This window comes from Bombyx mandarina, chromosome 18, assembly GCF_030267445.1.
Source record: "Bombyx mandarina strain Sakado chromosome 18, ASM3026744v2".
Taxonomy (NCBI): Eukaryota; Metazoa; Arthropoda; class Insecta; order Lepidoptera; family Bombycidae; genus Bombyx; species Bombyx mandarina.
In genome coordinates, this window is record NC_143224.1 from 12804506 (window position 1) to 12831472 (window position 26967).

Consider the following 26967-nt stretch of genomic DNA (forward strand, 5'->3'; position numbering starts at 1 on the left):
TATGAGTTCTAAGGTCTCAGTATTTACAACGGCTGCCCCACCCTTCAAACCGAAACATATTACTTCACGGCTGAAATAGGCAGGGTGATGGTACCTTTTTTTTTACCCGTTTTTTTTACCCGACTAGATGACCTGGCAGACTTCGTAGTGCCTCAATCGATAAATAAAAGACCTAAACTTTTGTATAAAATAAACTAAAACAAACAAAAGGAATCCGTCCGACATGGGGGACACATCAAAAGAAAAACAAAATTGTTATTTTTATTTAATTCCGAGCTTTTTCAGATTTATCTACTTTTTAAACCTTCTCTGGACTTCCACAAATAATTAAAGACCAAAATTAGCCAAATCGGTCCAGCCGTTCTCGAGTTTTAGCGAGACTAACGAACAGCAATTCATTTTTATAACTATATATAAGCATATAGATGTTATTGCTTCACCGTGGAAGTCAATCGTGAACTTATTTCATTAGAATGTACTGTATGTAGTTAAGTACTTATTTCATTAGAATAATTGGTACCTGCCTGCGGGATTCGAACACTGGTGCATCGCTAGATACGAATGCACCGGACGTCTTATCATTTAGGCCACGACGATTTTGAATTATATGGAATGTATGCAAAACTGAATTATGTCCTCGATGGCTAACAAATAATCCGGTGGTAAGTAGTCTGACCACTGATGGACGCTCACGAATATATTATGTACCTCATCTCGAGAAATCACATCTTATTTTTGAAACTGAAGAAGTTGAGTGCGTCAAGTGCCAGCTCTTTTTTAAATTTTATAGCTAAGTACGTATTATAAATATGCAATCGAAAATTAATTACTGATTAATTGAGACAAACTTTTATATAGACGGAAAAAAGCGCCGACAGGCTTCACACTTATAATATTGCCGAAAGAATTTTATTTTTTCCCAAAAAAAAATTGGCAATTAATTATTTGAAACCAGGTCGGTTGATTAATTAATTTGCCTTCAGAGGCCGCTTCAAATAAAATAAAAAAGATGTAGATTATTTTTTAGACTCTCCAATAAAAATTAAATTTGAGTTAACGTGAAATTAATTAGGGTTTGATAATAACTGTGATTGATGTTTGGGGATTTTTTACAAGAAGTTAAAATAAATAAAGCTTCTGTGAATAGCATTCAGTCATAATAAAGCTCATTGATAGCGTTATGATTGGAAGTACATTTTATGATCGTGTTGTTATTTGAAAGAAATATCTTAAGGCGCGTTTCGGTGAAGTCATCTCATTTGTCACGAGTACTCGGAGCGTTTTTCTCGTTGAGCTCCAGCGTGTAGAGATCATCTACCGACCTCTACATGTGATAGAGCATTTGAAGTCGTTTTGGCCTAAAAGATAAGACGCCCGGTGTACTCGCAGCAAGCTATGCGTGTGTTCAAATCCAACAAGTAGTTATAATTCTGAATACGTACTTACACATATTAAAAAATGGCTTCCGTGAAAAAATAACATCGTGGAATAAAAATCAGATTTTATTTATTTATTGCCCGTGTAGGCAGGTCTAGATCCAGCAAGATCGCAACAAGCCTAAGTCCATTGTCATCGTAGACGCTTTGGTCATTAAATCCGCCAGTGCATACAAATTCATAAAAGGTTACAAATAAATAATACTGGTGGTAGAACGTCTTGTGAGTCCGCACGGGTAGGTACCACCACTACAACTATTCTTGCCGTGAAGCAGTAATGCGTTTCGGTTTGAAGGGTGGCGCAGCCGTTGTACTGTTAAAACTGAGAACTTACAACTCATGTCTCGAGGTAGGTGGCGGCATTGACGTTGTAGATGTCTATACCATGAGCTCCAGTAACCACTTAACATCAAGTGGGCTGTAAGCTCGTCTGCCAACAAGGGCAATAGGAAAAATGCAAATTATGGCTACACAGGGAAGACAGTTGTGTTGACGACCAAATTAAAATGAAATACGGAACCTTTGTAAAAGTATCAATTTATTTTCATTCTACAATAACACAGTAGATTATTTACATTTAATGCTTTCAAAAATAACAACGTAAATTAACTTGGAATGCCGTACCTACTCAGAACCGTTCACAAATAATCTTTGGTGTGCTGATTCAACTTTGTATTTCCAAATATACAGCGCTATTTGCTATTTGATATAATTTAACTGATTTTTCATATAACCCTATTTTTTTTTCATATGTTGTGTTTCATTTTGTGAATATTTCTGCTGGATTGTTAAATCCGGTTTTTGTTAATTCTTTAATGTGAGAATTACTTACAATTAAAATAAGTGATCAATTTATTTAAAATACTACGAGTATTCTGTTAATTACTAAAGTGTTTAACGTTAATTTATAGTAAAAAATATATTTTTATTCAGAAATAAAAATTGTTTTAATTATCATTTACTTACATTTCCACTCACCCTATGACTACACTACGAAATTGTGAGTTCTTGAAACTCGTTTTGTTTTTGTTAAAACTTTTAATTACAACAGGAGTTTTAATTAATGAAACATAAAACCTAATTAATCTTATTCAAAAAAATGTTTAATCTTATCTCCAAGCTTCGGCTAAATTATCAACTCTAAAACTTTGAAGAAATTTATACATATAATGATATGGAGTACTTCAGAATAAATGAACAATAAAAGACTTAATTTCGTTTTCTGTTATCGAGAAAACAACATTTAAAGCCCTTGATCTCTTTTAAAATTAACATTTTAAGCAAATTGAACTTTTTTTACTCTATGACACTAAAGAAAAATTATTTTTAAAAACTAGTGTTTAAATAATAAAGGTTTTTCTTTACATATATTATCAAGTGTAAAAATTTCAATTAGTTTTGAAGAGCCATAAAATTCCGATTCAATGATATGTAGGTGTGGAATATAATTGATCAGTACCGACTGGTACACGACCGTGTGTCTTGCTTCGTGAGCAGCGTGTCACATTGCCCAAATTTGTCGTCAACATTTTTGGAATAAAACTTCTATTCATTAATACATTTAGATAAACTAACTTCTGTCTAATTCCTATTTGTGAAAATTTTTGCATATTATTCTACAATTTCAAAAATTAATAATTTACTTTGGTCTGTTGAATTCTTAATTGATTAAGTTATAAAAGTAAAATAAGTTATTCATTTATATTCACAAAACTAAACATGAATAAACGACAGTTGTTTTAACAGAATTTTTCAGGTTACTTATAATTTTCTTGTTCGACAACTTTTATCTGATGAAAAATCAACCCAGATGCTTCTTCAGGTCAATTTTACTTACGACTATGTTTTTTTTTTGTGTTTGCGTTATGGAACGAGCCCACCTGATGCAACGGAAAGACCACCATCCACCTTGAGACAAGAGTTCGAAATCTCACTTGTACATAGCGGAAGAATAGAATAGCCTGCTTCACGGCTGAAATAGGCAGAATGGTGGTACCATACAACCAGTAATTACGCAAATTAATTTACCAATTGTATTGAACTGACATCTAAAATAATACTTAACTTATTTGTTGGGTATTTTATGAATAGCTTTTAGATGGCGGACTATATATCATTAACAATGTGAGTGTAATGAGTGAAAATAATCAGTGTTCTTATATGCATCGTTCTTATATTACATAGATAGTTTCTTAAAATATGCTGATAATTTGTTAAAAGTGACAAAACTACGCGTTCTAAGCTGTGGACAGTAAGGTATCAATTTAAACATATAGCTTATAATGAATTTCGTTCAGAAATATACAGCGTCACCCGAAATAATACTCATCTTCCTCATCATTACTTACTTACTCATCATCAATTTTGAGTATAGCTTAAATTGAAATATACTTATGCGAGATATTATTAGAGATAATTTTTATCAGGCAAATTGAAGCTCTCTTCTCTAGGATATTACCTAAGTGGCATGGAACTTCCTTCAAACGAGATTTATAAATCTACCCCGGAGCGGTTGTACAGTTCTCATTAGTCACCACCAGGTAGGTCCGTTGTTAATGTGGTCACTGACACAATAAGAAAGAAAGACAAAATCTGAAGTATTTTTTAAATATCTTAAATGTGTGGACGAACTCACGGCCCACCTGATGTTAAGTGCTTACCGGATGTCATAGACATCAACAACGTGCCACCACCCAACTTGAGACATGAGCTCTTAGTCTCAGTTATATAGTACGACTGCTTCCCCGCCCTTCGAACAGAAACGCATTACTGCTTTACAGCAGAAATAGGTAGAGCAATGGCACCTGCTCATGAGGGCCTAGAAGACGCCCTACCACCACTAATAAGTAATAAAGTAACTTCTAATAATACCTAACGTTAATTACGCTAAAATAATTTCGAGAATCCAAACAGAAAATATAAAATAGAAAATGAGCCCAAAACCCGCGTGCTAGATGAAGATTTGTAATATTTAACCTCGTCTTGGGTAGGCGGTGAAAACGTGCTGCCGTGAACCAAGCGATTGGGACAAGCCAAAAATTCCTTTGGAATATCAGTCAGTCTCCTCCTGTATTCAACTTTACTATCTCCAGAATCATTTTCTTGGTCTTGCATCGCATCATCATAATACTTATCGCTAATCTCATCACTGTCATCATCATAATCTGAACCTTGCTTCTTTATCTTAAATTTGTCATCGTTTTCAATTTTAAGTTCAGCGGTAATCTTATTTTTTGCATCGACACAGTTGAGACGGTTTATTGAGGCTCTGAGACGTTTGCTTCTTGTTTCATTTTGCAGTTTCAGAAGCCATGATAGACGACAGTCGCACGTCAATTTGTTACCTGTGAACAAAAATATATTTAAATTGCTTTTAAAATATCAGAATTTCATTTGGTTTAAATTATATTGCTTCCATAAATAAGTAGTAATGGCAAATCTACCCACCAAATGAGAAATAATTTAATAATAACGAGACAGCATAAATAGTACACCAATTTGTTTTAGAATCTCTTTTGCTAAACTTACTAAAAACAATAAACTTCGTATTTCTGAAGTTATTGACTTACAAACTCTTCGAATGTCAGTCTAACGAACATAAAACTGCTATCAATAAATAATAAAAACAGAATTAAGTGCGCACTTGATTCTTGAGATTCTGAATCAAAAATATTTTGCGATAATCTGTCAAGTATCATTTTGATGCTACTTTTTTCATTAACAAAAAATGGTTAACCCTACTCCCCCTAATTAGTTACAAAATAAATGTCGTACTTATGACACAAGGCGCTCGACACAAGAACTCATTTTTTCAGGCTATTGACAACATTTTTTACGACTTTTCATTAAAATCAGATCAGTAGTAGGGTAACGACTATTTAAACCTACAAACATTCACATTCAAAATAATGCACAGATGAAACCTTTGGAAACATGGAGCACTATAAGATTGGTTATTAGTAACAGCGTTCGGTTTATTTCTATTAAATAAATATAAACAAATTTCCAGCAGCATCCACGATACAAATATAAAATTTCTGAGTCTCATTAGCAATTTCTGACTCTGAAAACGGCGTGCCTTGTATGCAGCACATACATACAGACACATATTCATACGTTGCACAGTCCAATGCATTGCAGAACGGTAATTTAGCGGACCACGGAACAGAATTAACAGATGTGACGTGCATTTAATCATATCGCTAGTGAAGCGGAACACCAGAATGCATGGCGTCCACACAATATAATGTGCCATTAAGCTGTCGGACTGAATAACTGGTTGCATTTTAATAATCTGTACAGATTAATGATAGTCAATAGTAAACTATTTTTCTATTTAAAGGTTTTATGGCCTGGTAACTTTACCTTTAAGCCAATAAAATTATGAGAGGCATCCGTAGCCTAATTGCTAATATGACAGTGCTGGAGCTCAAATCCAGATCTTAAGTTCTAATTTTTCCAAGTCAAAACTATTAAACGAAGAAAGAGAAAGAGAGTGAGAGAGAGCATGTCTTATTGTACACAACATAAATAAAAAAGCAAAACATTAAATAAAAAAGTTCAATGTACCATCCTATCGCTAAGAGCGATCTCTTCCAGACAACCGTTAGGTGGACAAGAATAAGAAATAATTTATGCAAGGGGGAGGAAGGATTACTGGTGGCCCGGAGGCCTTTCCTGTTTCATCCAGACAGTTGGGCGAAAAAAGACTCAACCAGGAGGGAAGGAATTTGCTAACAGCTACCCGAGCATCTCAGGAGGAGACCTAACAACTCAAGGGTAACTGGTTTGCCAATGAATCTACTACCGGATCTGAATCACGAACTGCTGAGAAGATCTGGCGAGAAACTCAGCGGGCTGAAGTATGGGTTAGATTGCATGTAGGACGACGCGCGGTGTACCTATCGGTTGAAATAATAATATATATACATACCTACACACATATACATACACACACGCCCATGTATATCTAAGATGTATAGATATAAACAAATTAATCATAAAATTATGTTTTTTTACACACATAACAAACACATAAAAAAGCGGAGTAACAAAAAGTAAAAAAGTTAGATCCGAGCAATAAAGCTAAGTAAGTAGGCAGTGATGCGTTAGGAATTGAAAGTAGAAATAGTCGTATGGAGAAACAATGGACATGTGGATCTCGTGTCTCTAAGTGGGAGGTGCAATTCGCTTGGTGTTATCCATGAGCTGCAATAACTTTTAATACCAGGTGGACCGTATGACCTTAGGAAATAAACAGTGACGACTACTTGAAAGTACAACTATGTCTGTCAACGTACGTAAGTTATCGGAAGTTTAAAAAAAAATCGGTTGTCTGTAAAGTCGGTTTACTGACGATAGTTGAATGTGACAACGTCATAAGAAAATACCGATGGAATGGCTTCATATTTCAATTATCGCAATTATCGTTGCTATAAACAATTGACACCACATTCACTTTTCACTGAACTTCATACTTGACGAAAACATGTAAATGTATTATTGTATAGCAGCTGTTCACGCTGATGCATCGCTCACTCAAGTAGGAGAGAGACAGATGTCGAACGCTGCTGAACGCGGAGGCCGATTATGCCTCTTTGTCGCTCGTTGCGCGCTCTCGCTTGCACTTCAAGCCTTAAATGGATACGCCTCAGAGCGACGTAACGCCGAATGAGTCATGTTTTTTCGTGCGTGCAGCCGGCTCCATCGAATTATAAGACGCTGTCAAGTCAAAATGTCCACAACAACAAAACTCACTCGTACATCTAAATACCATCATAAAAAGGTATAAGCCAAAACCCAAAACACAAATCTCAAAATAGAATTGAAATTGACTTCGAAGGAATGAATCGAATCACAGTTAAGGGCTGAGTCGGAGCGTCACGCAATAGTTTTACTGTGTGCCTACTCGTATACTCGTAGTAATCGTACGACAAATACACTGAAATTTAACGTCAGTTAATTAACCAAACGGAGCGGCTGGGGACGCGTGCGTGCCCTAATTAACTCCACTGACAGATGTCGGATTCTTGTTAATTGAAGTCCTTTCGCGAAACTTATTTTAAGTAACATAATTATGTTACAGTTTGCGGGAAGTTTTACGGAGATTGCAAAGTTACTTCACAGCGCTTACCTCCTGTAATCGGCTCTCAGCGTTTGTTTACTATGTTCTTACTAGTTAACATTGGCAAAAACGCAGATGAGATTTATTTTCAAACTTGAATATTGTCAGTGCAATAATGTCATACAAAATTTTAATTAATTGCTATTAAGGCTCTCGGACGCAATATTTAAAAACATGTTTTATATATTCGTATAATTTAAACTTTCAACACGTTATTGGAATGATTTGTTTGTACGGTAACGATTGTTGTCAGTTGATGTAGGTAATAATTCTTAACTATGACGTTATGATGTTTATAATGACGCAAATGTTTATAATCTATATAGTTTCACTGTTACATACATACAATACATAGATATATAATTAACAGTATAAAATGAAACGTCTGAACCCTTCGTAATGTAATTATTCAAAACAAATCTCGTACAAGAACTGAATACAAATCAGAGAACAACTGAGTTTCATCATAAATCGATTAAAATCGTAACGAAGGGAAATACAAACGAGCAATGTAGCAAAGTTTCATAGAAATAATGACATGAACGCAATAAAACTTGTTAGATATCCGCGTGCGTCAATTAATAACAAGACAGAAGAATTTCGGAACTGAGCAAACGAAGATAAATAATTATAAAACAAAGTTATCAGAATCCGGCTCACCGTCGAGAGAGATTACCGCATAATTCGACTTCATGTTTTCTAAAACATTTTGAACGGCCTCCTGTTTCAGAGTCTCCAACTTATTGTTCCTCAGATCCAAAACGTTCAACTTCTGAACATCGCCAAAAATTCCTTCGTCTAACGTCGCCAACTTATTATCGGCTAAATAAAGTTTTCGAAGCTGAGTCAATCCCCCGAAACCCCTCTCGGATATAAATTCTATTTCATTTGCGTCCAGGTAAAGTTCTTGAAGACTCCAAAGTTCGGCGAAGGCGAGGTCCCCTACCATAGTTAATTTGTTGTTCCTCATGTTCAGTGTGATGAGGTTAGACAAGCCCTGAAAGTTCTCTCTGATGATGACCGTCAGCAGGTTGTGGTCTAAATCCAGCTTGATCAGGTTGTTGAGATGCTTGAAGCATCCGTCATGCAGAACGCTCAGGATATTCTTAGAGAATTCCAGCCTTTGGAGATTTGGTAATACATAAAACACGTCTCGCTTCAACTCTGATATCTGATTTTCTATTAAGCTGACATTTAACAACATTATGAGATGAGCGAATGACATCTTTTCGAGCTTCGCTATTTTGTTTTTGGGCAGAATAACTTCTCGAAGGGTCGTCGAGTTTGTGAAAGCAAACGACGGGATACTGTAGATATTGGCATACTGCACGTTCAGGTACTGTAGCCTCTCTAATCTAACTATGACTTTGGCCGGTATGTAAGTCAATCCACCGTCCGCTCTCACGTTAAAAGTCAGTCTCTCAATTCGCGGCTGTGAGTAAAAGTTTGACCAAAAGGGGTCGTCTTCAGCGATGCCGCCGTTGAAGACCCAACAATCTGCCTTCGTCGCGGTTTTGATGTCAGTGCTCTCGCAATAGCAGTGCACTTTAGATGCCCTATCTTGAATATCGCAGACGTTAACGTAAAGAGAATACGGTCCTTTATCATTTTTCCATCTCCTTTTATCTTGTCGACTTTCTGTTACATTTATTTCTATAGTCGCGAGTGCAATCATCAGGATCAGATATTTGAGGTCCATCTTTGTTCTCAGTCACATTGATGCGATTTATCTGCAACAAAAGAAACGAGGGGTGCCTTAATTAGTTTCCTTTTGTCAGTGAGGCGACGTTATCGCCGGTTCTGTTTCTTACATTAGAGAAGTTGTCGATTGGATTTGGAGGAAACCTTTTAGCCACTATTAAATACGTGCCTAATCAAGTATATTGTGAGAGATGTTTAATTACGCGAACACAGTTCGTCTTTATCTCTTCATTGTATGTTTACGATAGGTTTCGAGTTAATTTAGTTATCGTAATTAACTTACACTGGCAAATGTATTAAATTAATACCCAAAGGGCCATGAGTGACTCTCAGTCAAAATATCGAAAGTACAAAATTAGAGACAGATTATATTTTTATAAGTCATCGTGACCTAAAGGGTAAGATGCCCGCCACATCGAGCGATGCGACTGTTCCGGTGTTCGAATCCCGCAGGCGGGTACCAATTTTTCTAATGAAATACGTACTTATCAAAGGTCCACAATTGACTTCTATGGTGAACGAATAATATCGTGTGATAAAAATGAAACTCGCAAATTTATGATTTACGTAATTACTGGTGATAAGACGTCTTGTGATTCCGCATGTTTCCGTGATGCAGTATGCATTTCGGTTTGAAGTGTGGGACAGCCGCTGTACTGTAAAAACAGACCTTAGAACTTTAGGTGGTATTTACATTGTAGATGTCTATGGGCTCCGTAACCACTTAACACTAGGTGGACCGTCAGCTAGTCCAATCATCCAGAAAAAAAATTTTTTGCAAAAAAAAAATCAATCTGTCTGAAAGATTAATAGACATAGTTGAGACGTATAAACTTTTACCCAAGTGTTCAATTTCATTAGCACCCATTTGTATCAATATGTTCATATCGGTTGCACAATTTGTCTCACTTTAGCATAATGGTTGCTATCTATGGTGAATTCATTTAAGACCTATGTCTAAGGGGTTACAAATTATATTTTTTGTAAGAGAATAAATAGATCCTACGAGCAGAGGGTTAGGAAGTAGCAAAAACAGATCGCAAAGGACGCATTGATTAAGAGCTGATGACCTCAAAAGCTCTCGCAGTGTTTGACTCCAAACAGTACTGATTTAAAAAAATACCTACATAGGTTTAAAAAAATACCTAAATGTTTTGCCAGGAAGACTCACAAGCTATCTTTGATAATAATAACGCACAAGAAAGTACAAGCGTGCAAACACAACTGAACAGTTTGAATGAGCCGGCCTAGATCTATCCGCACTGAGCAATCACATGGCAAAGAGAACTATGCTCTAATTCAGAAATAGATCGCAATTGCACGTAAAACTCCCCTATGAAATATTTATATATCTGACACATCATTAATGAACCAATCAAGAAGATACAAATTAAGTTAATTCGTCTAATGAATCCCTTAGTCTCGCCGGCATCCTGTCCTAACATCTCTACAATCAACTGTAATTGATCCAATATTAAGATGTACTTTAATTAATATGTTCCTTCATTTAGAAAGGACATTGACTTCAAACGGTCTCTATTAGAATTTAAGTTTTAGAACTAGTTAATAGTTGCTAGGATCTCTTTCTGGCTTCTTATATTGTAAAGCAGACTCACGACCATTACGACCATTATGACCAGCCTGATTAGCTAGGTTATTAGATTTCACAATTAGAATGCCTATGACCTATCTGGAGTCGTTTGGTCCAAGTCTCAATTACCTTATAACAGCGGATAATCCACGCTAAAAACTGGAACGCACGACTTCTGAGAAATTTTGCGACGGAAATCAATTACAAGTTGTTCGACATATAAAAAAGAAAAAAGTACAAGTTTGTTTTCAGTTATTGAGAAATGTATATACGTAAGATGAGGTGCGTCGACAATGTATCCTATTGTTATTAACATAACCTACAACTTCGTTTTTCTCCTACCTACGCCGAAAGTTCGGTTTTCCTCCCGCTGTACAGGGAAGAAAGTGTAACTTTTCCTCCCTGGGTACTGACAAGTGCGCATGCGCGTTAGTGTCTACGTCTGCTCTCACGCATCTATTATAAAATTCTCCGCCATTGTTCTGCTCGGGTAATTTGCAATATTTTGCTTAGTGTAAAAGTGAAATAAACAAAAGGCAATAAAATTTAATAATGAAGTATTAAAAAAAGATGAGTTCAACAGACAATTCTTATTCAATTAGTTGTAGTTTATTTAAAAATTAAAAAACAGTTAAATTGTTTTTTTAAGAGTATGGGGGGGACTCCTCCCCCCTTTACCCCCGGCCAGGGCTTCGCCCCTGGACCCCGGCTCGGAACTCCATGAACTTTCGGCCTGGTAGGAGAAAAATAGTATGTGCACCGCGGGAAAAAGTAGGACATCTCATCCCGCGTGAGGAAATGTCCACTTTTCTCCCTTGGTGCACAATGTACTATTCATTAAACGTAGAGCTTCCTGATCGTGACCTCGTCTAGACCTCAATCAACAGTAAAATATAAGTCTAACTTTTGTAAAATAAACAATATACTTTCAGTCAGTTGTGAAGTTTATGAACGAAAAGCCTTGAATGGACACAAATAGAACTTAATTGTCCGCTATTAGGAATTTCGGGGACACACGCGGAAGCATTAACAAATAAAAATTATGTGTTTATTATTTTATGGACTAACATCATCGGCAGCTTGTAAGCTAACAAGCTTACGGGCATTAAATGGGCAAACGAAGTAATCAGTTCGCTCGATGCAAGGAGTGACCGCTGTAATTGTTACTGTGAGAATGACAACAGGAAAATCCGTAAATGGGGTTCCAGATGAGCTGTGACAGATCCGGCGGGACATGAGTACCGACACCACAGAATATAATCATTCACATGGTCACCAACAGGCAACAGATACACGACAGATTTTTGGTCAGTCCTGTGTAGAGATTCGTTTATACAAAGCACTGACCAAAGAACCTCGTAAAAATTGTAAAGTATTTTGTAAATGAAGAAGCGCTGAGCTTTTTCGCGGTCCATCCTATTCATATAATCGCGACTTGTAGCTTATGCTCTATGCGTGACATTCGAATTTAGACGTGGAGGCTCAGATAATCACTTATCAGCAAGTATACCGTGAACTCACCTGTCTACAAAAAAAAAGACAAACCGAATCTATTTGTTTCAACCATGTATGATTTAAACCGACCATTAATCAAATACTAAATCAGTACAAAGTTGTATCCAACTCGAACGGTAATCATTAAATTTCATTTAGGCCTGGGTTAATGACCCCGTTGGGGTACGCCGCCCGAGCTTATGACTAAGTGGCCCAACAAAACTGTGGGGTCACATGTTTACGTGACAGCCAGGGGCGGACTTTAGTACAGGACTTTAAATAAAATTAATCTTATGACTTACTTATCACGCCTTGCCTAGAAATTAAAAATTATAGAACCGAAAATTCGCAAAGTTCTGAAAATGCACGGACCACTCTGCCTATTGCCCTAAGCCGATAGCATTTTTATTAATCGTAGACCCGTTTTTCAAAAACACGTGAATTACAAGAACATATGAAATCTCTGGCAATACAAAAATGCACTGCAATAGCGTTAGTGTTAGAATCCACTTTCGGTCAACATCGCACACTCGCTTAGAAGCTTGTAGCTGCAAAATATAGACAACCCTTATGTAATGCTTGAGAGATTTTGTTATATGTCCTTTTGATGATAGTATCCTTCTTCAAACGAGGCTTGTGGAGAGTACTTAACGGTAGGCAACGGCTTGGCTCTGCTCCTGGCATTGCTGAAGTCCATTTGCGACGGTAACCACTTACCATCAGGTATGCAGGTGGGCCGTATGTTCGTCTGCCTACAAGGGCAATAAAAAAAAGTAATTAATGTAAAGATCGTGTTACATCAAAGTAACTGTAAGACGTTCACGAACAAGATTTTCAAAGCTTCCAACCGAACTTTAAGCATCAGTGGGCACTCTGCTCTGTCAGCCTCGTCCTGCGGCCACATGAAGGAGTAGGGTCATGTCTCCCTCTGAGTACGTCCTCCAGAGCGACATATTTATGCGCGTCCCGTAATTAACATAGTAACAATACGAAAAACAAGTGGAAATGGCGTGTTCCGGGAGTGCACTAAAACAACATTAATAGGCCCGCTTAATGTCATAATAAAACCGAAGGTTGTATAAGCGTTTTTGCTTACGAGCAGTAAGAATATTAAACGTCTACGGTCTTATAAGTAAAAAATACGATATAATCTTATCTTCCCTATGGCAGTCGCATTTAAATGAAAGAACATTGCGTTCTGCTGAGTATTGTCCAAGCTCCGATGAGCATTCTTTACATTTCAAATTGATCTGATGCCGGACTCCTTAACACAACTTACAAGCCAATTTACATCGTTTTTTTATTGATACTATTCATTGCGTGCTAATAGGTATATTCATTGCGAGAAGCAGTCCTGTATTCCGACTGAAAGGGCGGGTCAAAAGCTGTAATATGCATTGAAGACCTCATATCTCAAATTAGTAACATTCACGCTATGAAGTCTATGGACTTCAGTCATCTGTAGTCCATAGACTGAACAAAACACTGAATTGTGTATTATCAAATCTTGAAAAGCTTCCCCAAAAATGTTGGTAATTATAAAATACAATATAGAAATAGGTTTACATCTACACCGAGCACCTCCCTCCAATCAGAGTCAACTGACCCAGTTTCGCTTCGATGAAAGATTCAAAGCCCATTTTACTAATAACCTGTTCGTCTACAGCGATACAAAATTATGGAACAAATAGTCTGTCTGAAGTCAGACCGACAGACTTATCGGAGCGAACGTATTCTTTAACTGTCACCGAAGACTGTGTAAATCGTAACTCGGGATCGCTCTATCCTGTAGAGAAGACATTTTTATAACAAAGGATTTTTGACGTGACAACGTCTTATAATTCGATGGAGCCGGCTGCACGCACGAAAAAACTTGACTCGTGCGGCGTTACCTCGCTCTGAGGCGTACATGTTTTCGTCAAGTTTGAAGTTCAGTGAAAAGAGAATGTGGTGTCAATTGTTTATAGCAACGATAATTGCGATAATTGTAAAATGAAACCATTCCATCAGTATTTTCTTATGACGTTGTCACGTTCAATTATCGTCAGTAAACCGACTTTACAGACAACCGATTTTATTTTTATTTTAGTGCGGGCTCCGAAAGATCACGATTCACTCCTACTCGGCTGCCGAAGCAAGCAGACAACACGCAGAAATGCATTGATATCATTGTTATACGTTTGAATTGAAACGCCAGATTATTTCCCACTAGAAATAGATAGACACATCTATTGCGAATCGAAGCATACGCACAATACAGGCCAAATCGGACATTCAGCCACAGTTCTTCAAATAAAATTTTTTGACCCAAAGTCATAGAATAATTTCACAGAAGTCTTCTAGCTATGTCATATATTGCATATGCGCTGTGCACCTCGTTACACATGTAAACCTCAGTTTAGTAACAAGCCGTAAGCCGCGTGGGGATCATCGCTTAATAAATTTATATCCAAGTCGAGACTAGGTTGGGTGGGGTCTCAGTATCAGCGTGGTTTCAGTGGCTTTAGTGACAACATCCTTCTCGACTTTCAGGCTTATGTAAATAAATACAATTACAATGATCTTACTTGTGTTAAACAACTAATGAAGCAATTAAATAATATGAAGCGAAAATAAACAATCAGTTATTGATAATTCCTTACCACTTTTTTCGGTAACGAACATTGGTATAATTGCTTTTATGGACAGTAATTCCTGATCCATCTGACTAGCACAACCCTACGAACCAGAAATTAATACCAACCAAGCCAGGCGTCTTTTTTTGAACACTTTTGGTATTCGTAATAAACTGACGTCTTGAATTTCCGATCCGATTAACAAGCCAGGCGTGCCGTTAGATGCAATACTACCACAAGACAAGTAGTTGTGTTATTAAAACTAATTAACTGTTTCATCTCGAGTTTATTAGTTTATTTTTATTATTGTTGACGTTTCGGATACTTAACAGTTTTCATGGTCGCGGACAACTATGATATTTTATATCAAATGTGGTATAGAATTCAATTATAGCGGCTTTCTGGCAAATTGATTTTTTATGTATTTTTTTTTATAATACAAAAATCGAAGCCATGCTTAGAACATACTTCATGGATCATACCTCTGAAGTAATTTACATATTTATAGTGAATTTTTTTACATACAATAAAAAAAATTAAAAAAAACTGTGCACCAAAATTTTGAATTTTGAAGTCGTCGTGGCCTAAAGGATAAGACGTCCGGTGTATACGTGTTGAGCAATGCACCGGTGTTCGAGTCCCGCAGGCGGGTACCAATTTTTCTAATGAAATACGTACTTAACAAATGTTTACGATTGACTTCCACGGTGAAGGAATAACATCCTGTAATAGAAATCAAACCCGCAAAATTATAATTTGCGTAATTACTGGTGGTAGGACCTCTTGTGAGTCCGCGCGGGTAGGTACCACCACCCCGCCTATTTCTGCCGAAAAGCAGTAATGCGATCTGAAGGGTAGGGCAGCCGTTGTAACTATACTGAGATCTTAGAACTTATATCTCAAGGTGGGTGACGCATTTACGTTGTAGATGTCTATGGACTCCAGTAACCACTTTACACCAGGTGGGCTGTGAGTTCATTCGCCCATCTAAGCAAGAAAAAAAAAAAGAAAGTATTATAAGCTTAAACAAATTCATATTAGTGTGTTTTGAAAAATCTGGTTAAATTCCACTATAGTGAAAGATTTTTTATTAGACCCTCATGTATTGCATTAGAATATTGTATAGTTTATTTAAAGATGCGATAGCTTTAGTCAAAAATTGCTTAGAATTAAACGAAAAAAACCTTAACCTTATTATTCTAAATTCTATAATATATTTCTCCGATTTGGAGGAATCGACAAGGGGAAAACCTTCTACCAAGCGGATGAGATTGCTCAATAGACCGACCAATAGACTTGATAGGTTCATATGCTATTGTTCGAAACTTGTTTACATATTTGCAAAATCTGTGTTGCAAACTTATTTAGAAAATTTCATTAGCACGATTCGGGCATTTGTCAAAATCTTCTGTTCTATAGAGTTATTGCTACAACTTGTCGATCGAAAGTGATTAGTTGTAAAGAGAACAGATGAACATATTCACTATAATACATACGCAATTCAATTATCAACCCTCCGATACATTAGCTGTGACGCGTAAAAATATATCCGTGCCGAAAATGGTTAAATAGTTAATCGCCAACATACCAGCCACGCCATATTCTTAAACCTATCATGCAACTATAAACTCTATGCTCAAAGCAATCAAGATCAAAGTAGCATGTGTAAACAAGAGTAATATTTCATGAAGCTAGCCTCAAGAAGGTGCATGGTGGATGAAATGAAGATTACCACTAGTTGTAACGTTACACCGTTTTGTACGAAGATAACAAGCTTTACATTGTGAGCTATACGCTTTGTACGTTCGTTATTTACAAGGAACTTTGTAAGAAGCTTTTAGTATTTATATTGTATTATTTTCAGTCTAGAGTTATATTAATTCAAAGAGCGCCGTTTCCTTCTCTTTTTCAAATTATGAGAGATGAGCACTCAAGAGTATTCACGGCTGACAGTCTGTTAGCAATATACTCGCACTGTTAATGACTGAGACAGAGGATGCATATCAACAAAATCATTTGCATATTGCTACTGAAATAATTGCAAAATAGTTTGAAAGCACTATAGATTTAAACCACAAAAAACAATCCAGCAGAACATAAACTTTTTAATGTAATAAAAAATAAGCAATACACTGGAAAATCTAAAAAGTTTCCAAACAAATGACACGACGCCGTATGTCGGTGTTCCCGCAACTGAGTTAAAAAGCTTTTTATATCGGTGAGCTTTAAAATAGGAACGCTGCAGAACTGCATAATGCGGTTTCACTGTTATTTTAGTTCATTTATGTGGGTACTGGAATAACGAGTCTCGTGATCGCTCGAAGAACCAAAGTTTAGACAGAAATTTGGCCAATGTGTTTGCAATAAAGGAGGAAATGTTCCAACGTGGCGTGAACAATGCTCGAAGAGAACACTTGTACTGATGCTCGCACTGTTGGCAACACGGTCTGCTCTGTAACTGCTATGATCAACTGGTAGGCAACTATTATTTTAATGTAATAGAGTCTTCAACCTAAAGTCTGTATTTATATAGGTGATGAGGTGCACGATGTGGTGTAGACGTCGGTAGCCACTTAACGTCAGAGCGATGCACTTATAACTCGAAAACGGCTTGACCAATTTACATGATTTTTGATTTTTTTTATTTGCCTGTGTCCCGAATTGTAAAAATTTACAAAAAAATAAAATAAAAGATAAATCATTTTCCCATACAAAATGTTCATGGGTTTCGTAGCTGTCAAACATTTAATGTTCATCCCGTCGATACGATAAACTCTCCCCCCAAATTAAAGAACGTTCTTAAATTAATGGTTTCGAATCGACGACATTTATCAACAATGTTAGGATAATGGCGTACTTTAGATTTTTAGAGATTAGAAAATTTTCTGTAATGAAAAAATATTGGCAGATATATATTGGTTGTCAAATATATATGTGTCCGTTTGGAAATTTATTTTGTGTAAACTAAGGAAAATATCAAGCTACGATGCGCCTGGATTGTGTTGCCTTGATGGCAATGTGATATTTAGTTCAGCTAATCTGTAACACGACATTCATTGACTATTAGGCGCTACGAAGTGCGACAGGTCAGCTAGTAGGAAGAACAATGTATAATGAAATTAAATCTGAAATATAGTGTAGAGTAAACAGGTATCCGTGGGGGATGGCGTTAGTTGAAGCTCACTCTCAGCTCACAAACAAGTAGGGCCCTCCACATTTCTGCTGAAAAACGGTCGCGTTAAGACGTCAATATTATTTTCAAACAACATTAATCACATTCTGGGGTCCACCGTTTGTGATGAGCAAACGGAGTGAGCTCGCTGTTAAAGTTCAGAAAACAAAAACTGCGCACGTATTGAACTGTACTGACAAATTCTTAAATTAAATTTCCTCATTCACGCTACCCCTTCTTGTAACGTCATAGATAATACCCACAACACTTTTACTTATAGACAAATCACTGGTGGTAGGACGTCTTGTGAATCTACGCGGGTAGGTACCACCGCCCTGCCTATTTCTGCCGTGAAGCAGTAATGCGTTTCGGTCTGAAGGGTGGGGCAGCCGATGTAGCTATACTGAGATCTTAGAACTTATATCTCAAGGTGGGTGGCGCATTTACGTTGTAAATGTCTATGGGCTCCAGTAACCACGTAACACCAGATGGGCTGTGAGCTCGTCCAACCAACTAAGCAAGAAAAAAAAAACTCAATTACACACTCGTCTCTATATCGACGGCAGTACGTCAGACGTTGAGCCGTCGCCGTCGCGGCCGGCCCAGCGGTGGGAGCTATAGTAGCTGACCACACGAGTCGGTTCCACGTTAATTGCGCGCCAAAAACCTGAACGTGCGACTACAATGGGTTCATTAGTGGACGCCGGAGCTCAATTTATCCACGACTTTATCGGGCTGATGTTAATTGATACATCGATTTGTTAGCTGATGTTTCAGTTTCAATCAAATACTGGTGGTGTATTTTTAATCTGCTACTCTCACTAACTACTTTTTTCTGTTACTTTCATCAATAATTCGTTCGTTTCATTAGTTCACCTCATAAGTTTTAGTTGAACACGTAGCATTTACGCTAACACCCCGGGGCCTAGAGATTCTAAGTCATTAAGCTCTGAGTTGGCTCGTAAAACGTTCTTAATCGTTGCTCCCTTAACGAAGTTCAATTTATTCTAAAATATGTACTTTATTATTTGTATAATACACATCTAATGGGATGTATTATCAGAGATAAATTAAAATCGGATGTCACTGGTTTTAAAGCGTATTGGCAAAGAGTAGTAAGGTCTTCTTTAGGGAAAGCGGAAAACAATATTTTTTGCTGAACTAAATAAGCAACGGCCGAAGGACACCACCCATCCACATCACGAGAGCAATGACTCCGAGCGACAGCTGATTACAAACTGCAGACTGTATAAAATAATTCTCCAAAGCATAATTTTTCGGCCCTTTTCTCTCATCAGAGATTATCAGTATTTCCTCTATCTTTTTTAGGGGACGAGATGTCGTTACATGCTAAAATCTATAACACATTTTACTTAAAACCATAAACAATGCTAAACAGAAGACGCTACTAAAAAGCCCTACTTCCACTATGTTATCCGGACTAGCTTCTGATGTCAATTATCTGGATACCTAAAACTGAACTTAATTTTACCTGCAACTTTTTATTTTTCAGTAACTTCGGCACTGCGCTGAACAAATATACTTAAAATAATATTAACTTTCCGTTTACCACTTTTGCGAGAGCTTTTGAGAGTTAATTTCATTAGCACTCGTTTATTAACTTGATGTGTCTGTATCTATTTATCTATGTAAACGGAATTTTGCAATTTAATTTGCAAAAACTTCAAGACTCCCGATCAACTTTAAAATATGCACACGTATCAACAACAGATGAAAATAATATAATAATTTTATTAATTTGACCTAATATCATAACCAACAAAACCGGGAAAAATTATTACATTAATTTACCATTAAAGATTTAAGATTTATTTATTTTTGGAACGAAGTTCCTTATGAGACGATGCGGAGGGGGTAACCGGGAAAAAACGTCCGTAACGTAAGATTTTTATTAGTAATGCACACAGTGTACGACTTAACGTTGTAATGATGTACAAAAAATAACATATTTTTTATCATTCATGGACCACGATCTCAGAGCGTTCGTTTGCGCAATACACTAACTCTTATGCAAACAGCCGTGAATGAAGTGTACCACAATAAGTTCGCACGTTACCGAATGACCGTTTGTTGCGAAATCTCCAGTTTTATTTTCTTGATACCTTGAATAGAACTTAAAATTAATATTTTTATAATAAGGAACTTCGTTCCTATCCGGTGTCCCACGACACCACACACCTTTTTTTTATATATAGATTTAATTCATAGATTAATACATACATTAAACACGCGTTTTCCAATATAAACTGTTAAAGGGTTTTTCATGTAGTTTAAGATTTGATGAAAACCTTGTCATGAGACTGCTTGCTTCGGAGGAGGGATCCTAACTAAATCGATTTGGAAATAATGCAAACTTGCTCATTTCAAAAGTAGTTCACATCTACCACTTCGATGCTACCAACTGAAACATGTTAACACAAACATTTTCCATCAATCAAGATGAACAGTAGCATCACGTTAGTGGGAAAATATTTTATCTCCCAAATGGATTTGTACAATATCAATTTATATTCAGATTTTTTTTTGCAACCATATATATTGAGAGCGCCTGCGGTTATTTTATTAATTTTGTAATGAATCAGCGAATTTAATTTCACGAATATTTTTTTTTTATTTTGTATATATTTTCTCATGAAACATTTTATTTTATTTTAGGTTTACTTTTGTTCATAATTGCGTTATGTATTGCTTTATAATTTTTTTTTATGTCTTAGGTGAAAGGACGATCTCACAGCCCACCTGGTATTAAGTGGTTACTGGAGCTCACAGACATATACAATGTATATGCCGCCACCCACCATGAGATATAGTTCTTAGTACCCGCGCAGGCTCATAAGAGGTCCTACCACCAGTAATTACGCAAATTATAATTTTGCGGGTCGATTTTATTACACGATGTTATTCCTTCACCGTGGAAGTCAATCGTGAACACTTGTTAAGTACGTATTTCATTATAAAAATTGGTACCCGCCTGCGGGATTCGAACACCGGTGCATCGCTACATACGAATGCACCGGACGTCTTATCCTTTAGGCCACGACAACTTCAAGATCAGTCAACCAGTGTATACAGATGACACACCCACATAATAACACGTGGAACGCAATCATAATTATTTGCTCATTTCGAACAATAAGCACACGTCATGGATCACAGCATCGTTCACGCAAGACTAATAATGGGCCCGATGACATAAGTATTTATAACATAGCTTATAAACACAACCACAAATTAAACTTAAAAAAAATTCTCGACGACAATCTTTTCATAGTAAGGTAAAAAGTTTTCAATACTTCAAATGCGACCGGATCACAAAGCAGCCTGAATTCTAAATGTTTAGACGAACGCGAACAAATAACTAAATAAAAAGAAACTTCCATAAACACATCATGCTACTGAAAAAAATACTTATACGGCTATAAAACCCTCGGAATGACTTTAGCCGACTGCCCGCCCATAATAATGTGTGAAATATCTGAGTGGAACTTCCGACGCGAGATAGGGATATTTGGTAAGACGACTGTTCAAGACAAAGTTCAGCATTTTTAGCATGCATAATATGGTAAATAAAATCCGACACTCATACAAAATTTAATTTAACATATTCTACTCTTACGTCTGACTACTGAGGTACCAAAATGAATACTAATAAAATAATGAATTGAATGAAATTAATTAAATAATGATTATTAGCATTTCCTATAGGGCAGCCTGTTGCAGTTACAGGACTTCATTGATCCCATTAATGGCTCAGATATAGGCTCTCTTTCAAACTATTGGTTCCCAAAGTACTCCTAAAATGTAAGACTTAGCTAATTTTTAAGCAGACCCCGCTGCCAACAATGCTATTCAAGCATAAAAGGTATAACTAAAACATGAGCTACATAAATATCTAAACACAACGCTACAAGCAAATGGTTCATGTTAATAATGATTACAATTATTACTAGACATGACACGTGCCTGACCTAGTAAAAAATCAGCGCATTCAATACAACAATGTGCATGAAAATTTGTAGTCGATAAATAAGTTTTGCACTTTTGCATGTTGAAAAAAATGGATTGTACAGTTTTCATATCCATTTAAGAAGCATTCTTGAAATCGGTTTGGCAAAAAATCCGTTATTTGAACAATGAAATTACGACGCGTATTCTACGTCAAACTACAAGTTGTCTCAGTGTGATAGACATCTGATCCTGTTACATCATTGTATTCTATCACATGGAGTATCTATCACTTGTAGTGTTTTCTTCGGTTTTCGCGAGTCATATTGTCATCATTCTCGTCGAACCCGTCGCTTGCAGGTTCGGCGAGTAAATTAACCCTCAGACACAGCCCACTGAGTTTCTCGCTGGATCCTCTCAGTGGATCGCGTTTCCGATCTGGTGGGTGATTCTGCGAGGCACTGCTCTTGCTAGGGCTAATGTTATCACCATCACCAGGTAGGATGACCCCACGAGGTCACAAGAATAGATAGAGAAAAAAGTGAGTCAAAGTTATAATTTAAAAAACTTTAAAAGCTTAGTCCCGCATTTATACGCACGGGTAGGCAGCGGCTTGGCTCTGCCCCTGGCATTGCTGAAGTCCATGGGCGACGGTAACCATCAGCTGGGCCGTATGCTCGTCTGCCTACAAGACCTATAAAAAAAATTATCAATCTCTTATTTGGTGGACGTATATAAACTACTTAAAACCCCGGAAATAATAATATAATGACAATAATAAACGCGTGATTAGACCGCGAAAGTAGTTTTAATTTTGTATGTATCCTCGTATCTCATACTAATCACAACGTTGACATACTGCTTCTTCATATTCTGTTATCTCGCGTGTCAGTCACCGAGTGCGTGCTGTAGGTCTATTTATTCCGGTTTATCATAGGTTAAACAGTTAATTGTTTCCACAGCTGACACGCTGCAGTGCGTAACGCTGGTTTATTAAATGAGGGTTCATTAATAATTAAAATGTGTCATTAGTAGCACGCTACGTGTTCCGTGTGTGTTATTTATCCACAGTCCCAGTGGACAACGTTTACACGAAATATCCATGAACCCAGCGCTGTAGGCACACAATGGATTATCCCTCTATTATAAATTAGACAATATTTTTTTATTAAGATATAAAACTAAACAAGCTTGCTAGTTCATCTGGAAGCCTATGCCCTATAGCTTGAAATGGCTCGTTATACTAACCTTCAGCCACTTGCAGTGATTAGTCAAGATTAACAATGGCGAATCTTCTGACTTCTACTTCTTGAACTTGACCGTTCAATTTCACGAAGCACACTGGGTGAATATAAATAAACACAACACGCATAATTGCCAATAATACTGGCTGTTCAAAAATTTCAGGTGAGATGACGTAGGCGTCACACAATGTGTGAATACTTGTGCATACAAGTACGCTCCAAGGTTCTTCATATTCGAATAAATAGGTAATTCGAAATGAACGCAATGACATGTCCTTCTAACAAGGCTTACGGAGAGCACTCAATGGTAGGCAGCGACTTGGCTGTGCCCCTGAGATTGCTGTCGTCCACGAGCGACGGTAACCATTTACCATCAAGTGGGCCGTATACTGGTCGGTCAACAAGCAATAATAAAAAAGGAAAAATGCTTCTGTCTTGAAACGTGAAACCTCAGTTCGAATTAATGTACATTTTCCCGATTTTTGAAAATGCAATATTGAATACCATTTCAATCGCTCCTTTTTGTGATTTGATCACAAACAATGGATATAGCGGCATGAATGATTGAGATCTATCAGCGCTAATTATTCTATAAACAGAGTTGTAACGCCGCGCCAGTCGACTGTGTCAGTTTAACTACTTATATTCCGTAAGTTGATCGCAAATATACTACAGGAAAAATCAGTTATGTTTGTTGAAAAAAAAATATTGAACGCTAGTTTTGATGACATAGCGTTTTATGTTTTAAACTAGCGTTTGTTGAGTGTGTTTCCCATTTTCCAACGTCTCCAGTATTCGTGATCTCTCCCGGATGAACACGGTGCTATTTGATTGACTTCGAAGTTTTACCTCACTATAAAGTGTTATTACCATACCGCTTATCTCAAGCAAACTGGTCATAGCCAAATCAAACTAGAACGTGGATACTTGCTTCTTACTTACTTATGCCAACCCCAACGATTGGAAAAATGACAAAAAGTAAAGAACTCACCATGAACCAAATCATGAAAAAATCATTCATATTTTAATCGTAAACGTACTCACCATTTATGATCACATCGAGACCTGCACAAGGGTCACGTAAATACTGGCCTGTCGAAGTGAGTAGTAAATCTATAGAAAACATAAAACCCAGCAAGAAAACCTCCAAGGCCGTCATAACAGCGGCAAACAACTTCAGAAAATGGGTATTCCCTTGGAGGGGTTTAAATTTGCGACGTAGACGGAATCGAGTAACAATGCCACGGACAAACCGATTGTTACTTAATATTTACAAACCTTCGAATTTGTTCCTGAACGCATAATTTTGGTGAGTTTGGTTTTTTTTCTTTTTCGGAAAGGAAACGATTTGGAAATTAACTTTTAGGGAATTTTTGGGGACATTATTTTTCAGAATCAGATATTTGTTAAACCGATTTTTATAGCGGTTTTTACAGCCGTAATATTCAATTGAGCAAACGACCTGACACTGATAGTAAGTAGACATCGTCAGTGATGGACTTAGAAATGACAAGAGCACATCAATGCCGCTATCTACTAGTGAAGACTCGCCTTAAGCATCGTTTGAAGAAAATTATTTCACAGCGCTCGAGAAACACCGTGGAGGCGAGTTCATTTCAAATTCGGATGGTAAATAAGTAAGCAAAAAAGTTTTTTGGAAATGCAGTTTGGATAAATGCAGGGGTTTCAGATAGTATGGAGGAATTAATTCTGTTTCGGTAGCGGGCGGTGCGATAGTAAAAACGACATGAACAGTCAAAAAAGTATCGGGAATGGATAATTTATTAAATTTCGAAACTAAATTTTTTATTGTTGTTGTTAAATTGGCATAACTATTTTCCATTTTGACGCAGAGTTTGAGTTTCATCTGCTACTAAAATTAAATATTTTGCTGTTTTAGTTATCATTGAACAAAGAGTTTGTCTTAAATGTTGTATCACCAATAGAATTTCGTGCACGCAGTTAGTGAAATTGTTACAGAAGACTTACGGTGAATCGATTTTATCAAAATGATGATGGAGTTAGAGATGCGATGAAAAGATCTGAAGTTAACATCGCAAAAATGAAGAAAAAAGTCACTGAAAATCCTCCTCAAGTTTTTGAGAGATGGTCGCCGAACTTTCTATTTCTCACGAGTCGATCTGCGCCATTTTAAATAATCTCTTTACTGTTTTCCTTGACCTTGTTGTGCACTCGGAATTCTTATCAGAAGATCAAACGGTGTTTTTTTTTTTTGAGTCGCACATGGCCATCATTGTGAACAAACGAACCAAAAACTCAACAAAGACCATCAAGCAACCACCTTATTCACCAGAAATGGCTTCTTCATCCGACTTCTTTCTTTATCCTAAACTCGAATCGCAGCACTCATTTTCATTTCAAGATGACAAAGGAGAATTCGCGAATAGAAATAAACTCAATTCCGGAAAAAGCATTTAAAAATGTTTTGACGATTGGATTATTCGTTAGCGTCTGTGTATTGTTTCTGAAAGAGCATACTTTGGAGGTGATAAAATAAATTTGAATGACTCATTGATCTTTTCCTGGTAATTTCTTGTCAGAGTAGTAGAATAGAAGAATTCTGCCAAATACTATATCGCGTTATTAACACTTACAAACTTTCTCGTTACTAAAACAACCACTCAATTGTAGATCCTCCTTTAACCAGATTACAAAGAAATTAAGACAATTAGATTTCAAAGCGGCGGTGGATCCACATTGTAGTTTAACACCGGTTGAGCCGTGAGCTCGTCTTCCGATCTATCTCAAGCCCTCTTCTTATTCTTCGATACCTCGTGCCACTGTCTGCACATGAATAGTTTAATCAAATTCGACTTGATTTATTTATATATTAAGATATTTGGCCTCAACTCTCCAGCTCGCTAGAGATCCCAGGATACACATCTGTTGTATCTTTTTATTAAAATCACCTTCCGAATACCATAAAACCACCACATGACCTAGTGCATAAATTGGTATACGTCGAGTAATTATAGTTATCAATAATAAACCATTCTATTTGACGACCTCGGTTCATGAATATTCAACTTTAATTACCCGTCACACGGTATGATTTGTTTTGCATCGTAAATTTGTGGACGGACACTCCGAGGTCCTGAAAATAAACACTAGTTCTAATATAGACGTTGGGTCGTTAGACTTTAAAGCGCTTATGGATTGGCAGGTGTGTCGCTCACACAGTTCATAGGTAAATTTCATGTTTTACATAGTCTTTCATACATTTACTGACACTTTAATACTTCTGTAGCGGGTAGCCATCATACAACGCAAGATATTTGACAGATTCCTGAATCTCGCTTACGACATTTTCAAGATAAGCTTGCATATATACAAGTTCCGAACAACAACATTTTGGATCGTCGGTCTACCGAGCAATATTACCCGCTTGGACGAAGATCTTTCCTTCCGTCGTTTAAGCTTCCCCGACTTCTGTGGTGGCTTGAGGCCAGAGGATCTCCGGTATTTGATGTTTTAATGATCGGGAGGCGCGGGTATGCGACTCCCGTCTGGTCTGACCTCTCGGTCGCGGCATCCGAGTTATTTACCCGGGCGTGGAACGAAAATACCGCACATATTAACCGATAATAAAATTATAGTCTCAAA

At 36.9% G+C, this 26967-nt stretch overlaps 1 protein-coding gene across 3 annotated transcripts in view; it reads right to left on the reverse strand.

Annotated features, from left to right (window-relative positions):
* Window positions 1-1956: 1956 nt before the first annotated feature.
* Window positions 1957-26967, reverse strand: part of LOC114252020 (uncharacterized) — a 116854-nt gene continuing 91843 nt past the window's right edge. For all 3 annotated transcript variants that reach the window (XM_089734711.1, XM_089734710.1, XM_028186493.2), the window contains exons 2-3: window positions 8221-9290; window positions 1957-4780 (exon numbers count right to left, since the gene is read on the reverse strand). In XM_089734711.1, coding sequence (XP_089590837.1) covers window positions 4323-4780; window positions 8221-9259 — 1497 coding nt within the window. In that variant the 5' untranslated portion in view covers window positions 9260-9290 and the 3' untranslated portion in view covers window positions 1957-4322. The remainder of the gene's footprint in view (window positions 4781-8220; window positions 9291-26967) is intronic.